We start from the raw sequence: 17668 nt of genomic DNA, 5'->3' as shown, positions 1-17668 counted from the left end.
GCCCACAAATGTTCTATAGGATTGAGGTCAGGGCTTTGTGCTGGCCACTCCAATACCTTGACTTTGTTGTCCTTTAGCCATTTTGCCACAACTTTGAAAGTATGCTTGGGGTCATTGTCCATTTGGAAGACTCATTTGCGACCAAGCTTTAAGTTCCTGACTGATGTCTTGAGATGTTGCTTCAATATATCCACATAATTTTCTTTCCTCATGATGCACTCTATTTTGTGAAGTGCACCAGACCCTCCTGCAGCAAAGCACCCCCACAACATGATTCTGCCACCCCCGTGCTTCACGGTTGGGATGGTGTTCTTCGGCTTGCAAGCCTCCCCCTTTTTCCTCCAAACATAACGATGGTCATTATGGCCAAACAGTTCTATTTTTTGTTTCATCGGACCAGAGAACATTTCTCCAAAAAGTACAATCTTTGTCCCCATGTGCAGTTGCAAACCGTAGTCTGGCTTTTTTATGGCGTTTTTGGAGCAGTAAAACCGTAGTCGGGCGGTTGTATGGCAGTTTTGGAGCACGACCTGGCTTGTGAAGGTCTACACATTTTTTTTCTGAAGTCTTGGCTGATTTCTTTTAATTTTCCCATGATGTCAAGCAAAGAGGCACTGAGTTTGAAGGTAGGCCTTGAAATAAATCCACAGGTACACCTCCAATTGACTCAACTTATGTCAGTTAGCCTATCAGAAGCTTCTAAAGCCATGACATCATTTTCTGGAATTTTCCACGCTGTTTAAAGGCACAGTCAACTTAGTGTATGTAAACTTCTGACCCACTGGAATTGTGATACAGTGAGTTATAAGTGAAATAATCTGCCTGTAAACAATTGTTGGAAAAATGACTTGTCATGCACAAAGTAGATGTCCTAACAAACTTGGCAAAACTATAGTTTAAGAAATTTGTGGAGTGGTTGTAAAAGTGTATGTAAACTTCCGACTTCAACTGTACATAGTTTGAAATCCCATTGATATTGACATTTCCCTGCAACATTTCTGCCAAGTTATAATAATAATCACTATTATTATTATAATTATTGTATATATACATTTACATGGTACCACATTGTAGCCCTCAATATGTAATAGTTTGGCAGCAAGCAAATAGCTGTACACTGCAATTTCCACTCAGTATTGTGCAAACAGAGGCCTTTTGAGTGGGTGCAGCAGGTACCAGTAACCTGAGAAGTAAAATATGTGCAATACTGTATAGATTATATTTATATATGAACAAATTATAACTGTCCATTCAAGGACCGGGATTATATTTGTTTGACATGTGTTGCAAATTGAGAATATGTTCTAAAGTTATATTTATAAAGCTTATACCAAGCCAATATCCTTTGTAACACTGAATGTGACATGGCCTACATTAAAGGTAGACAGTGAAATGACGTTGCAACGAGCAGCAGCGCAGATGTTGCGATGAGACGCAAGACTTCGTTCTCATACAGTCACACACAGTATCTGCGCATGTGTATGGGTTGGTACGGGACCGAAACGACTGAGAAGTTTAGCCTCGCGCTTCAACGCTCTTATTTGTTGCGGAAGTTGACCCACTATGTTGTTGACTTTGTGCATCTATGTCCTTTCACTGAGTCTACAGTACCTTTTAAGACTTAACTGACATTACTGTATTGTGTATAAATTAATACACTACATTTTTAAGATTTGATTTGTATTGTATTATACTGAAAGAAACACTATGGACACTGAATCTATCATGAAATGAATACATACTAAAAAGAAACAACCAACCCTTGTAAATCTAGATTTTACATGTACAGTGCCTTCAGAAAGTATTCACACCCTTTTACTTTTGTGTAACTGATCTACACACAATACCCCATAATGTCAACGTGGACTTTGGTTTGTAGAACATTTTAGAAAGGAATGAAAAGTCAATAAGTATTCAACCCCTTTGTTATGGCAAGCATAAATAAGTTCAGGAGTAAAAATGTGCTTAACGAATCACATAAGTTGCATGGACTCATTCTGTGTGCAATAATAGTGTTAAACATAATTTTTGAATTCTACCTCATCTCTGTACCCCACACATACAATTAATTATATGTAACTTCCCTCAGTCGAGTAGTGAATTTCAAACACAGATTCAACCACAAAGATGTGGGAGGTTTTCCAATGCCTCGCTAATTACACTTTGGATGGTTTATCAATACAGCCAGTCACTCGAAAGATACAGCCGTCCTTCCTAACTCAGTTGCTGGAGAGGAAGGAAACTGCTAAGGGATTTCACCATGAAGCCAATGGTGACTTTAAAATGGCTGTGATAGGAAAACACTGAGGATGGATCAACAATGTAGTTACTCCACAATACTAGCCTAATTGAGTGAAAAGGAAGCCTGTACAGAAAAACTATTTCAAAACAGGCATCCTGTTTGTAATATGGCACTAAAGTAATACTACAAAAAATGTGGCAAAGCAATTCACTTTTTGTCCTGAATACAAAGAGTCATGTTTAGGGCAAATCCAATAAAACACATTATTGAGTACCACCATCCATATTTTCAAGCATAGTGGTGGCTGCATCATGTTATGGGTATGCTTGTAATTGTTAAGGACTGGGGAGTTTTTCTGGATAAAAAAGAAACGGAATGGAGCGAAGTACAGGCAAAATCCTAGAGGAAAACCTGGTTCAGTCTGCTTTCCACATGACACTGGGAGATTAATTCACCTTTCAGCAGGACAATAACCTAAAACACAAGGCCAAATTTACGCTGAAGTTGCTTACCAACAAGACAGGGAATGTTCCTTAGTTGCCGAGTTAGTTTATTTACTTAAGACAACCAAAAAAAGTAGATTTAACAATAAATTGTTGTCTAGCAATGATCAACAACCAATTTGACAGATCTTGAAGAATTTTGAAAAGAATAATGGAAAAATGTTGCAAAATCCAGGTGTGGAAAGCTCTTAGAGACTTATCCAGAAAGACTCGCAGTTGTAATCACTGCCAAAGGCACTTCTACAAAGTATTGACTCAGGGGTCTGAATACTTATGTAATTGAGATATTTCTGTATTTCATTTCAAATAAATTATTCAATTTTGAATTCAGTCTAACATAAGAAAATGTGGAATAATTTAAGGGGTATGAATACTTTCTGGAAGCACCGTATATGATTTTCCAAGATGTTTTGTAATTGCATCCAAAATGCTTCATATGCATGTCTATTTTGCTAGAGACCATTTGAGATTATAATACATTATGCAAATTCAGAATGATGAAGCTCAAATAGAGATTTCCATTGTTTCCCTTGTATCTGATGTGTGTAAATATAATATGTAAGGGATAATCCACGAGGGGCTATGCGTTCTATGAAAAATAATGAACAACGTGGAAGGTGTGACCTTCCACGGAGTTGCATTATTTTCCAGAGAACGCATAGAGCCTCGAGTTGATTATCCCTTTTATACCATGGCTATAATTTAACACATTTGCCACTAGAAATGTGTTAATTTGCCTGTAGAAATGTGTTCAACATCCACTGAAGTAGCTAGCAAGTTTACTAGATGGCTAGTTGCCATGGTCACCAAACAGACTTGCTAGTTTAGCTAACCAAACCAATCAGGCCTAGCTTGTTATTATGAAAATCGAATTCAACAATACCAATACTGTTTTCAATTTGACTTTTGCTTTCAAAAGCAACTAAAAAAACATGGAAAAATGAGCTATAGCCATTGAATTCTACCGTGCAAATATAGCATGTGTTATTTAAGCAATAAGTCATGAGGGGGTGTGGTATATGGCCAATATACCATGGCTTGTGGAGTGCCTGGATACAGACCTTAGCTGTGGTATATTGGCCATATACCACAAACACTCGAGGTGCCTTATTGCTATTATAAACTGGTTACCAACGTCATTAGAGCATTAAAAATAAATGTTTTGTCATACCCGTGATATACCACGGCTGTCAGCCAATCGGCATTTAGGGCTCGAACCACCCAGTTTATAAAGGCAAATAATGCCCACTCTAGAATGCCCTTTGAGCCAATCTGGAAGGAGTATTCAACAATGCCATGATATGTCTTCTAATTGTTACGACAAATCTTCAGTTATTTGCTTTGTTTAGGTGAGGCGATGGCGTAATCGACATTTCCTGCTTTGCATTTTTCACGGTTGACTATTCTCTGTTTACTACCAGTGCAAATATTGGATTCAGTTATTTGAAGTGTCCAGTGTACTATAGTATGTTTCTAACGGTAGTGTTAACCTAACTCATTATTAATCTAATTGAGAAACAGTGACCACTTGGAAATTCAATCCATATCCTCCCCATAAAGCAGCTGACCCAAGTCTGTCCAGACCTATATTAAAAGGTCCTGTGTACAGCACAAACTGTAAATAATGTTTTTCCCCCGTCTATATTATATCCGTTACAAAACAAGCAACCGCAGAACATTTTCTACCTACAAATGGAAAATGAAATAATCATTGGTAAATCTTCTGTTACAAACATTTTGCATGTCATATTACTGAGTACATCATTATTGTGTAGATACAAGACTCAATGGTATACTGAAATCCTCAATGAACTGTGAATTATTGTAATGATGAAATAAAGAACTAAAGTGTGAACATTTTGTCTTAGTTCCTTTTTTAAAATGTGTGGTTTGGTAATGAACTAGCATGTACAGTAGAAATGGTGAGCGGGGCATTACATTTGGGAGGCAGTGGAGTCAGCAAAGCTAATGTTGTCCTTTAGGCGTCAGCAAAAGAGCACAATCATTCAGCCATGGTCAAATGTCGGATGTTTATCAAACATGTGAAAGACCAAGTTACTTATGATATGTTTAAAACTGCACAAGTTTCAAAGCCAATATATTATATTTGGTATATTCTGTATATCTTATCCTTCCTATTTATACTGAACAAAATTATAAATGCAACATGTAAAGTGTTAGTCCCATGTTTCATGAGCTGAAGTAAAAGATCCCTGAAATTTTCCATACGCACAAAAAGGTTATTTCTCTAAAATGTTGTGCACAAATTTGTTTACATCCCTGTTAGTGTGCATTTCTCCTTTGCCAAGATAATCCATCCACTTGACAGATGTGGCATCACAAGAAGATGATTAAACAGCATGATCATTGCATAGGTGCACCTTGCGCTGGGGACACTAAAATGTGCAGTTTTGTCCAAACACAATGCCACAGATATCTCAAGTTTTGAGGGCGTGTGCAATTGGCATGCTGACTGCAGGAATATCCACCAGAGCTATTGTCAGAGAATGTAATGTTAATTTCTCTACCATAAGCCGCCTCCAACGTAATTGTAGAGAATTTTGCAGCATATCCAACTCACCACAGACCACATGTAACCACACCAGCCCAGGACCTCCACATCTGGCTTCTTCACCTGCAGGATCGTCTGAGACCAGCCACCCAGACAGCTGATGAAACTGAGTAGTATTTCTGTCTGTAATAAGAGCCCTTTTGTGGGGAAAAACTGATTCTGATTGGCTTGGCCTGGCTCCCCAGTGGGTGGGCTTATGCCCTCCCAGGCCCACCCATGGTTGTGCCCCTGCCCAGTCATGTGAAATCCATAGATTAGGGCCTGATTAATTTATTTAAATTGACCGATTTCCTTATATGAACTGTAACTCAGTAAAATCGTTGAAATTGTTGCACGTTGCATGTGTACAGTATTTTTGTTCAGAATAATTTGTCTATAGGACAAAAGTATTCTTTTAAGTTTGTTTGGGAAGAAACAGTGAAAAATGCTAAATTGTATGTATAGAAGATGTAAGGGCCTCATACATACTACCCTCAGGCATGCTGTGAAACCACCTAACTATAGTGCAGCTGGGAGCAAATTGTATGTCATTATTTTGCACTCCATTTTACATAGATCCTTGGACTTTCTCCTCCCACAGGGAACAGTTTACCTGAAGAATTCAAACTCAACGTTTGCGTCCCAAATGGCAAATGTAAATAAAAATACCTGACAGCCAAGCTCCTTAGAGCTCAAGAACAAAGCAAGAACAAAATAAGTGAATTAACAATAGATCATATAGGAGGCATTTTAATGTACCAATCTAAACTTTAATATTTGTACTTACCATAACATTTATAAAATGTGTTCTAACAGAAGAAACAGTCACAATAGCAGACTTCTGTACAAAATGTATTCAGCGTTTTCCTTAGTGAATTTCCATTGATGCCATACTGTTTAATAGACTTGCTCTGATCCTTTCTTGAACCCTCAACAGTGTAACGGTGCATGCGTCATTGCCATCTCACTATATGACCGATTTCTGTCATATGTGGAACATTCAGATCATGATGAGACAAAATCGCAAAACACAAACTTATTACTGAGAACTTGATTTTGATTGTGTGAATATACAATATGCAAACAGTATTGCGAAACAGAAAAATTGTGAAACTGGACAAGCAAGAGTAGAGAAATGAAGTGAAAGAACGAGCAGAGTGGCACATTTAGAAATTGTAAAATGTTCAGATTGTTGTCAAGGGGGGAATCAGGCAAGGTCAGCTCTACAGCAACCATTTAGTTCCACAGTAATATGCACAGGTGTTGTTGTAATTTGCACATACTAGTTGTTATATTATATACCAAATTCTTTCTGAATTCCATGGACACATTCTCAGACAGGCCATACATGTATGCTATACCCATAGCAAATACATTTCGCTGTAGAGACAGACAGACAGAGGCTTTTCTGGATCTATAAATACTTGACCGCCTATAGATAACTGTAACAAGTGACGTCAAGATTGCGTTTTGACACCCACATTCACCCTTGTACAGCGTCTCATCTGTGTGTGTGGCCTGTCATTAGTGGAGAGGATAGTGTTTGTGATGACAGAGTATGCAGAGTATGCAGAGTGTTTGTGATGACAGAGTATGCAGAGTATGCAGAGTGTTTGTGATGACTTTGTATGCAGAGCCAGTACAGGATGCCATCAGAGACTGTGATTGGGAACCTTTGAAAATGTCATATTGACACATGATTATGAATATTTAAAAGCCATGTTTAAAAGCCACGATTACTTGACATGGACAACAGTGGATTCTCTATGCTGATGAATGTGTCATTTCATTGTGGACTTGTCTAACAAAGCACAGCTCGGAGCACTCGACTACAGTATGCTTACCAATATTAAGATCACAAACCAAATGATTAAGAAATAGTTGATAACCTCCTGATATCTATTTATGTGATCATATACGCTGTAGTGCGAGGTAAAAATAAATAACCCAGCAAAATCCAACAAAATGGTGGAGGTCTTAAACCCACAGTGGATTGTCAGATAGTACTCAAAGGTCTTTGATAGGTCTTTCACGGAGACTGTTTCACTGAGGAGAGTTGACAGCAGTTTAGTCCTAGATCAGCCTTTTCTTTGTCAAATTCACTATTTATGCCAAGAGAGTGTGCAGGAGACGTAAAACAATTATTTTGGAAGTCAGTTTACTTCCAATAGGGATTTTGGGAAAATAATATTTTGGCCCTTTCTTTAAAAGGAGGAGATCAGGTACTACAGTCTGTTGAAGGTGTTCAATGATGTGTGTTATAGTGCCCACACGCAAATGTGTGCCTGATTTGTGAAGAGCTACAAACTGTTTCCCACAGGACTGGCATATAGTGAAAGGGAATGGTTGTTGGTTTGGTTCCAAAAAATTCACCCTCTCATTTGTTGCTTTGGCTTTAAGCTGTGGGGGCATTAACTTGTGTCACACATCTGTTAGAGAATATATAACCTTAAGCAACCTTAATGGGGACTTTGTCATTGAAATGACCACAGCATTTGCAGAAGGGCCCAAATGTGAAATGATTCATCCATGTCAGGCTTGTTGTTATTCATTACCTTTGAGTGCTGTCCTAATTTGGACACCGTAATTGCTGTAAGAACTTCACCTTTACCCAAGTCAGTAAATCTGAAAAATATATTCATTGCCTGGAGCAATGCAATTCCAATCATCACCTTTCCGACTGGTTTCACTAATAAACAAGAAGAAGCTACAATCATATTACTTAAAAAATAATATTCTCTAAAATATATCAATAAATTACCAACATTTGTATTAGAGTTATATATTAAATGAATCATTATCCATTTAAAACAGTGCTTTCTCTTTGTACTCAGGTTGGAACCATGTACAGTACATATATAATACTACTCTCTAACACACCTTTACTATAAACAAGACATGGTGTGTATATAGTACGGGCCCTATCATCAAAGCAAGTGTAGTAGGGGTTTAACGCGCTAAAAGATCAGTGTAATATTTTCTCTGATTCTGTTTGCTGATATCTCTATATAATGGTTAGATTGAATATGACCACTTGTCTCATCTTGTATACAATATAAAGGGGAAATTATAATATCTCAGTAAATAATTACATAATTTACAATGATATGATTCAAAATAGTAAGTGAGAACTTATTGACAAATAGTTTGGTGGAAACAAGATTAAGAGTGGTACATAAATCAAGATATTGGAGGTGAGTATATCAAGATGGCTCAAGATGACATGCAGCCCTTGTCTTGTTCCCATGTGGTGACCATGTACCAAAATAACCAGAATAGGGATCGAAGGTGGGCGTCTCCAGCCGGACAGTACTGTGGGGTCCAATCTGTGCTTACATACAAGTGGTCTATTAGCAGCACAGGTTTGGTGTTCGACTTTGGCTGTAGCTTTTTCCACTGGTGACAGCAAGAAAGGTATAGAACTGAGGTCCCAGGGTCTGTTTTGATGCCCAATCCAGCCCAGATAGGACATATTTTATTGTCATCAGGATGGAAAGATGGCCCCTGGGTCTAGCAAGCAAAGTCCTCAAACACTCCATGTGGCTGTCCTTGGTGGTGGGGGAGATGGTGGTTCGGTAGAATCGTATTGGCGTAGGCTCCTTCAGGGTGACTTCTGGTCATGTCACTGGACTCCTGGTTGCCACAAAGACCACAATGTAATAATATATACTAAATGGGTCAGTTTCCCAGACACAGATTAAGATTTGTCTTGGACGAAGAAGCACGTTCAATGGAGATTCTCCATTGAGCAAGCTTTTGAGTCTTGGGCTAGGTTTAATCTGTGTCCGGGAAACCAACCCTAAATGATGTACAGTGTGTTGGCTCAATAAACCAAAACGATATTGCTTTTGAATAAACCAAAATGATAATACCTTTGATGTAATGGTAGATATTTCATGTAGATAATTGTTTTACGTCTATGGAAAATTGATGATTTTGGATGATTTTATATGGACTCAAGGAGTAAATTTGTTCCTCATGAGAGAGGGACCTGGGAATTGAAGTTGCCTCTGGGGGGATGTAATCCTGTACAATGGGATAAAACAATATTTTTAACAAGAGATTAAACTGATCTCCCTGAAAGATGTGCAGTGATATAGCTTGTGATATAAAGATTTATAGTGATAATGGTTGTAAATATTTCGATTTACAACCATTGTGCCAAATGTGTTGTACATCAGTTACACAAATTGAGTGTGTACGGGGCCAGAGAGAACTGAACAACCCCATTTCAGGAGGCTCATTCCCCTTTGGGCTCTCCCTGCATACACAGAGATGCGTAGGCCTACAACCTGCCTGACGCTACATGTCTGCCCTCCACAAGCAAACCACTCACCTTATTGGCTTTCATATCTTGCAGATCCACAGTGGCAACAGTGGTCGTTTGTTGTTTCTTCTCATCCTTCTGTGGCCTCAGCAGACGCTGTAGCCTGTGCTTGATCACCTGGATGGAGGCAGGATGGAGGGAGGGATGGAAGAGTGCAAGCAGAGTCAGGAGTTCACTCCATCAGCACATCTGGCATGTCCCAGAGCTCAGCGAGCGGAGATTTTCCCATATCATTAGCCTCATATAACACAAGTGAAATCCTTCACACTCATAACTGACACATTAGCAGTGATAGTAGTGCTAGTCCACGCGTGACAGTTTAAAATGTCAAAGTGCCGCTAACACTGATTGAGGCAGGCATTTTAGAACAAAGTCCTTGGTGTTTATAGAGCAAGACCAGCTGAAATGTGTGTAGGGTTGTAAAATTACTTCCCCAAAATATCCAGTTATTCCAGAAATCCCGGTTGGAATCAGGTGGGAATAAGCAGAAAATCCGGAATTCTCCAACCAGAATTTCTGGAAAACTTGGGAATTTTGCAACCCCAAATTTGTGTCACCTTTTGTGAGCTTCATGCACATATTATAAGGATAGACGATGTACCTCGTAAACATAATCCAATATTTCTAAGATGGACAAAATACTGGCTCCAATGAACAAGCCCATCTGGCCTCCAATGTCACCTGAAAAGGAAGAAATGTAATATTCAGGATGCCAATAATTACTCATTCACTCATATTTGAAAACCATTGTCTGAAAATTCCATGTATTACTAGAGCCAAAGAACCAGTGTCAGGCAGTTTCCATATTAAGACTTATCTTAAAACCACATGAAACCCCAATTATTATTATCTTTGAATAAAACAAGAGCGAGAGAGAAAGGGGTCATAGTAGAAAAGAGAAACTCACCTAGTAAACCTGCAACATCATACGCTTTCTTTTGTTCAATTGTTTCATAGTTAAGGGCCTCAAAGAAGATATCCAACACCAGAAAGTTGTCTCTAGAGATGGAGAAAATGAGAACAATATTAAAAGATAACTGCATATGTTTAGTCTACGTTGTTATAACCGATAGTAAAGTGTTATTATGAAAAATACAAAATTGCACTTTCCTTTTTACCTCAACCGCAGCTCTATAATATTACCAGGGTAATATAAAAAAATATATATATACTGTACCATGTCATTTTTGTGGTTGTTATAAATTGTCATGATGGCACTTTCAATTAAAATTAAAATGAATCAAGTTAATAATTCACAGATTATGGGGACTTTAAGATTTTAACAGCACTGGCAGGGAACATGAGGGAACATGGGAACATGAGAAGCATGGGCTGAGTCTCTAATGGAACCCTAATGCACTTTTTCTGACCAGGGCCCATAGGGTTCAGGTCAAAAGTAGTGCCCTATATTATATAGTATCTCTGAATAGGTTGCCATTTGAGACACACATGATGTGTCTCCATTTTCCAGCACTGATCTTTTCCAGGTCACAGTAATGTAAGTAATCACGTCAGTTCTACCTGATGTACTCCTCAGACTTGTCGTATTTCCTGGACAGGTAGCGAGCGGAGCCCTTGCTGGGGATCTTGACCATGGAGAGCTCCTTGCCGTAGCGAGTCAGGTTACATGGTGTCTCACAGGGACAGGTGTCCCCAGTGCTCTTCTGGAGAAGGGCTGGAACACAGAGCAAAGTGTTTTGGCCTGGGTCTGGGACACAGCTTGGAACACAGAGCAGAATGTAATAGACTGGGTCTGGGACACAGCTTGGAACACAGAGCAGAATGTAATAGACTGGGTCTGGGACATAGCCTCGAACATAATCTCGGTTAAACCAGAACTGAAGTCTTGCGTAATTGGTGAGATGCTCGATTAAGTTCTGGGTGCATACATGTTAAGAGAAGAGATAGAACGAGAATCGGAACTGGAATGAAGAGCTCCACCCTCTGTCTATGCATGTTATGGGGAAGTCTATGGACCAAATGTCCCCTCCCCTTCCGAAATTCAAAAGATGCTAACACCTACAAAATCTGGATTTTCCAAAGCACTGGAACGAATGCTGCTCGTTATCTTACGCATCCCGTTGTATCATGACAGATCTACGGTACCATTTATGTTTACGTAGCCTGTCCACGAGAGAATACCTAGAATACAGAGCAGACTGTTGGGGGGCCTGGAACACAGAGCAGAGTGTTAAGGCCTGGGCCTGGGACATAGCCTTGAACACAGAGCAGAGTGTTAAGGCCTGGGTCTGGGACATATCCTGGAACACAGAGCAGAGTGTTAAGGCCTGGGTCTGGGACATAGCCTGGAACACAGAGCAGAGTGTTAAGACCTGGGTCTGGGACATAGCCTGGAACACAGAGCAGTGTGTTAGCTTGGCTCTGGGATATAGCTTGGGCCAATAGGCCGGTCTAAAGCCAGGTGATCGTTAATGAGCAATAGACTCCAGTGATGATAGAACACCTGCCATGCACAAAGTGAGGCCCTTGTTCTCCTGGGCACTTGTCTACAAATGGGATGCACGCGTATTTCAGTTAGCAAGTTAAAGGGAAATTCCACCACTTTTTAACCTCATATTCATTATCTCCAGCACCATACCTTTATCAATGTTTATTTACTACATGCTTAGTATGCATACTGAGATCATGGCAAGTCTCAATATTTATTTTGGCCACACACGCACATACACACACTCTAACACAAACATGCATAAACAATTTCTCATTCATGGCACTAAAAGAAAAATATTATATACTGCATCAACATAGACAACAATACATGCCTTACTCAACTCATCCCTCTTTTCACGACAAAATTCAATTCAGTTAGAAAAAACTGTTATCCAAATTTGGTGAGTTGTGTGTTTTATAACTCTTATAATGAGGTTATTTGTATGCAGGGGCAACACAGACTCTATTCTTAGACTGAGGCACACAAAAAGTCACCTACTGTATATAATATAAATAATGTTTTAAGTTATTACCTTGAATTTATTCTGATTGAGTCGAGAATACAGCTAGATATAAATATTAGCCATTCTTGTAAGATATATATCTAGATTTAGCGCACCCACCCATTAAATGGGCTTGAAATCCTTTTGAAGAGGAAGATAATTACATTTCTGGCTTATTAGGCTCGAAGATCATAATTGTACTGATACATCTCATCACATAATAAAGCGTCTCTTTTATGACCACCATAATATCTTTGAGACAAGGCACCTCTGCACAGAGATTACCCAGAGCCAGCCAGTGGGGAGTCAGCCACATGGAATTGGTTCAGTGAAGGAATATCAAATGTATCGTGAAAGCTCAGAGAATGAAGGTGAGTAAGCAGTTAGGTAGCATCGTTGTCACTCACAATTTGTGCATTTTCTACTCCATCAATTGTCATATCATCATGGAGGCAAGGTAATTTTGTAATCTTTACCTAGGCAATCCCTACCAGTACATTGAAACCCAATTTCTCCTTATAATTTAAATAATTATTCTGCATTTCACTCAGGGACCATTTATTATAGTAAAAAAGAAAAACATTTCTTACCAAGCGCCTTGTCAACACATTTGATGTTACTGGGAGTGCAGATATCAGCAGTTCCTGGAGTACAAAACATGAAATGAGTTTGATCAAGAAAAAACTAAAATGGCCACCATCCGTATTGCTGCCAACATGAAAAACTCTCATTGAGAACACTAGCTTATCATTCATCTACAAACGCAAGTAGATGTGGGAAGATGAGTTCCATTCACAATTTTTCGGCCATGTTGGGCATCCTCTGTTTGCATTGAGAAATGGAGCACCGGGGCCCAACCCCAAAGGCATATTTAGAAAGTCTTTAAAAAACAATCAATGATTCACCTCATCACAGTGACAAACACAGCACAGGGGCCACTAATGATAGGAATTCATCAGGAGCACAATTCATCGTGGGAAATATGTGTGGCGAGCAGACAACAAAATGTTCTTTGAGTTAATGTTTTAGGAACAGTCGCCTTTTCAATTTGCATTAGGGAAGATTGATTTGGGGACATTAACGTCGGGGGCACTGAGGAGCAGAGGCATCCTTATGATCAGAGTAGCATGACTGCACAGGAAATCTTTCACCCTACTCTCAATGGAGAGAGGTCAGGTGTCTCTCTACAGGGGATGTTACATCAAGGCCCTCCATTCAGGAATGAAAAGAAGCAGATTTGTATACCAAATAAGACTACTGCCATGACTACACATACAGTTGAAGTCGGAAGTTCACATACACCTTAGCCAAATACATTTCAACTCAGTTATTCACAATTCCTGACATTTAATCCTAGTAAAGATTCCCTGTCTTAGGTCCGTTAGGATCACCACTTTATTTTAAGGATGTGAAATGTCAGAATAATAGAAGAGAAGGATTTATTTCAGCTTTTATTTCTTTCATCACATTCCCAGTGGGTCAGAAGTTTACATACACTCAATTAGTATTTGGTAGCATTGCCTTTACATTGTTTAACTTGGGTCAAACGTTTCGGGTAGCCTTCCACAAGCTACCCACAATAAGTTGGGTGAATTTTGGCCCATTCCTTCTGACAGAGCTGGTGTAACTGAGTCAGGTTTGTAGGCCTTCTTGCTCGCACACGCTTTTTCAGTTCTGCCCACAAATTTTCTATATGATTGAGGTCAGGGCTTTTTGATGGCCACTCCAATACCTTGACTTTGTTGTCCTTAAGCCATTTTGCCACAACTTTACTTCCTCATGATGCCATCTATTTTGTGAAGCGCACCAGTCCCTCCTGCAGCAAAGCACCCCCACAACATGATGCTGCCACCCCCGTGCTTCACGGTTGGGATTGTGTTCTTCGGCTTGCATGCCTCCCCCTTTGTCCTCCAAACACAACAATGGTCATTATGGCCAAACAGTTCTATTTTTGTTTCATCAGGCCAGAGGACATTTCTCCAAAAAGTACAATCTTTGTCCCTATATGCAGTTGAAAACCGTAGTCTGGCTTTTTTATGGCGGTTTTGGAGCAGTGGCTTCTTCCTTGCTGAGCGGCCTTTCAGGTTATGTCGATATAGGACTCGATTTACTGTGGCTATAGATACTTTTGTACCCGTTTCCTCCAGCATCTTCACAAGGTCCTTTGCTGTTGTTCTGGGATTGATTTGCACTTTTCGCACCAAAGTACGTTCATCTCTAGGAGACAGAACTCCTTCCTGAGCGGTATAACGGCTGCGTGGTCACAAGGTGTTTATACTTGCGTACTATTGTTTGTACAGATGAACGTGGTACCTTCAGCCGTTTGGAAATTGCTCCCAAGGATGAACCAGACATGTGGAGGCCTACAATTTATTTTCTGAGGTCTTGGCTGATTTCTTTTGATTTTCCCATGATGTCAAGCATAGAGCCACTGACTTTGAAGGTAGGCCTTGAAATACATCCACAGGTACACTTCCAATTGACTCAAATTATGTCAATTAGCCTTTCAGAAGCTTCTTAAGCCATGACATCATTTTCTGGAAACTTCTGACCCAGTGGAATTGCGATACAGTGAGTTATAAGTGAAATAATCTTTCTTTAAACAATTGTTGGAAAAATTACTTGTGTCATGCACATAGTAGATGTCCTAACCGACTTGCCAAAACTACAGTTTGTTAACAAGAAATCTGTGGAGTGGTTGAAAAACGATTTTTAATGACTCCAACCTAAGTGTATGTAAACTTCTGACTTCAACTGTATGTGCGGTACATTAAATGGGTAACATGGAATCATATATAATACCAGGTGAGTAGTGAGTAGTGAGTGAGGGCTACAGTAGCCTACTTACCAGGCATGTGTACCATCCTACAGTTGCACTCCCGGAGCACCTCCCTGGTCTCGCAGCGCAGGCGGCAGGCACTGATGCTGTAGGTGTCGTATCCTGGGATCATCTGGTCGCTGGTGGAGCGGCAGTTCCCCCAGGGCTGGGGCAGGTAGGTCAGCTAAGCACAGAGTGATTGATTAGAGCCATGCCTGAGCCACACGGCTCGGGGGTGAGGATAAGTGAGTACTGAGAGAGTGGTAATCTGGGTGAAAGCGGTGCCGGGGCCTACCCTTTGTTCCTGACATGAAACAAAGGTCTGGAATCCCGGGGAGACTCCGAAGCCCAGCTGGTGGATGTAGGGAGGCTCATCCTGGCTGTGGATTTGCACGCGGATCCCTGCCTCTAACGACGTCTCATCTTCAGGGATAAAAGAGGCACGTGTAGGCAGTACAAAGACACACGTACAGAGTGGATTCATTCAGCCTTTTATCCATCAATCCTAGGGGAAGGCTAATAGTGACAAGGCCGATCTCAGTCATTTGAGAAAAACATGACACTGACAATGATCACATCTACATATACTGAACAAAAATATAAACACAACATGTAAAGTGTTGGTCCCATGTGTCATTAGTTGAAATAAAAGAACCCAGAAATGTCGTATATGCACAAAAAGATTATTTCTCTAAAATGTTGTGCATATATTTGTTCACATGTCTGTGAGCATTTCTCCTTTGCCAAGATAATCCATCCACCGGACAGGTGTGGCATATCAAGAAGCTGATTAAACAGCATGCTCATTACACAGGTGCACCTTGTGCTGGGGACAATAAAATGCCACTCTAAAATGTGCAGTTTTGTCACACAACAATGCCACAGATGTCTAAAGTTTTGAGGGAGTGTGCAATTGGCATGTTGACTGCAGAAATGTCCACCAGAGCTGTTGCCAGAGAATTTTACGTTAATTTCTCTACCAAAAGCCGCCTCCAACATCATTTTAGAGAATTTAGCAGTACGTCCAACCGGCCTCACAACTGCACAACGGTTTCTTCACCTCAGTCTTGATCTGAGACCAGCCACCCGGACAGCTGATGAAACTGAGGAGTATTTCTGTCTATAATAAAGCCTTTTTGTAGGGAAAAAATTATTCTAATTGCCTGGGCCTGGCTCCCCAGTGGGTGGGCCTATGCTCTCCAGGCCCACCCATGGCTGCGCCCCTGCCCAGTCATGTGAAATCCATAGATTAGGGCCTAATTTATTTATTTCAATGGACTGATTTCCTTATATGAACTGTAACTCAGTACAATCGTCGAAATTGTTGCATGTTGCGTTTATATTTTTGTTTAGTGTACATGACTTACAGCACCGTCAACAGATTTATCCCTTACAATAATAATTTTACGAAAGCATTCAGGATAGTGGCGACATTGCAAAAATGTATCACTAGTGTCCTATACAAACACGATTCAGAGATGGGGTAGAATACGGTTGATTTATGACAACAGAAACAGATCCCGTAACAACATGTAAGGTTTACGACTTACTTGTCTCTTTCCAGATGGGGAGATACTCGTCCTGTTGAATATCCAACATAATCTCCAGCCCATTTCCCATTCCACCTTGCTTGGTTTTCCTGGACGTCGACTTGTTCCCATTGAAAGTGTAGCATTTTCCATATCTTGTATAGACCTATGGGAGAATATATTAATATCAGAAATGTCATAATAACATGACAATATCCATCTATGCTGTAACAGACTCATACAGTACTTAAATGGTGTAGAAATGAAGTTGGAGGTATGGACCAGGAAAATAAAGAAGGTCTACCTGGTCTACATTCTCTGTATGTAATGGCTACCCAGAATATTTTCAATGCATTTTCATAACTCTACCTACATGTACATGTTACCTCAATTACCTCGACTAACCAGTGCCCCCGCACATTGACTCTGTACCGGTACCCCCTGTATATAGTCCCGCTATTGTTATTTTACTGCTGCTCTTTAATTAATTTTACTCTTTTATTTCTTATTCGTATTTTTTAAACTGTATTGTTGGTTAGGGGCTTGTAAAGTAAACATTTCACTGTAAGGTCTACACCTGTTGTATTCGGCGCATGTGATTGATAAAATCTGATTTGATTTAATAAACCTAGGAGATGTGTGTTGAAGGGAGAGTGATATACCAACAGTCTTGATCCTTATTATACTATATAAACATACAACATATAACTCATTAAAAATGTATACCTATATACTTTACATACT

At 39.8% G+C, this 17668-nt stretch overlaps 1 protein-coding gene across 1 annotated transcript in view; it reads right to left on the bottom strand.

The window, feature by feature from the left end:
* Positions 1-8806: 8806 nt before the first annotated feature.
* LOC120063850 (acid-sensing ion channel 4-A-like) overlaps positions 8807-17668 on the bottom strand; it is a 140970-nt gene continuing 132108 nt past the window's right edge. Inside the window, exons 2-10 of the mRNA XM_039014167.1 lie at positions 16946-17090; positions 15691-15818; positions 15426-15579; positions 13168-13221; positions 11145-11298; positions 10531-10622; positions 10225-10304; positions 9633-9740; positions 8807-8929 (exon numbers count right to left, since the gene is read on the bottom strand). Of these exons, the coding sequence (XP_038870095.1) occupies positions 8807-8929; positions 9633-9740; positions 10225-10304; positions 10531-10622; positions 11145-11298; positions 13168-13221; positions 15426-15579; positions 15691-15818; positions 16946-17090 (1038 nt within the window). The remainder of the gene's footprint in view (positions 8930-9632; positions 9741-10224; positions 10305-10530; positions 10623-11144; positions 11299-13167; positions 13222-15425; positions 15580-15690; positions 15819-16945; positions 17091-17668) is intronic.

Source organism: Salvelinus namaycush, chromosome 19, assembly GCF_016432855.1.
Source record: "Salvelinus namaycush isolate Seneca chromosome 19, SaNama_1.0, whole genome shotgun sequence".
NCBI classification, from domain to species: domain Eukaryota; kingdom Metazoa; phylum Chordata; class Actinopteri; order Salmoniformes; family Salmonidae; genus Salvelinus; species Salvelinus namaycush.
This window is presented reverse-complemented; position numbering and strand designations above follow the sequence as displayed.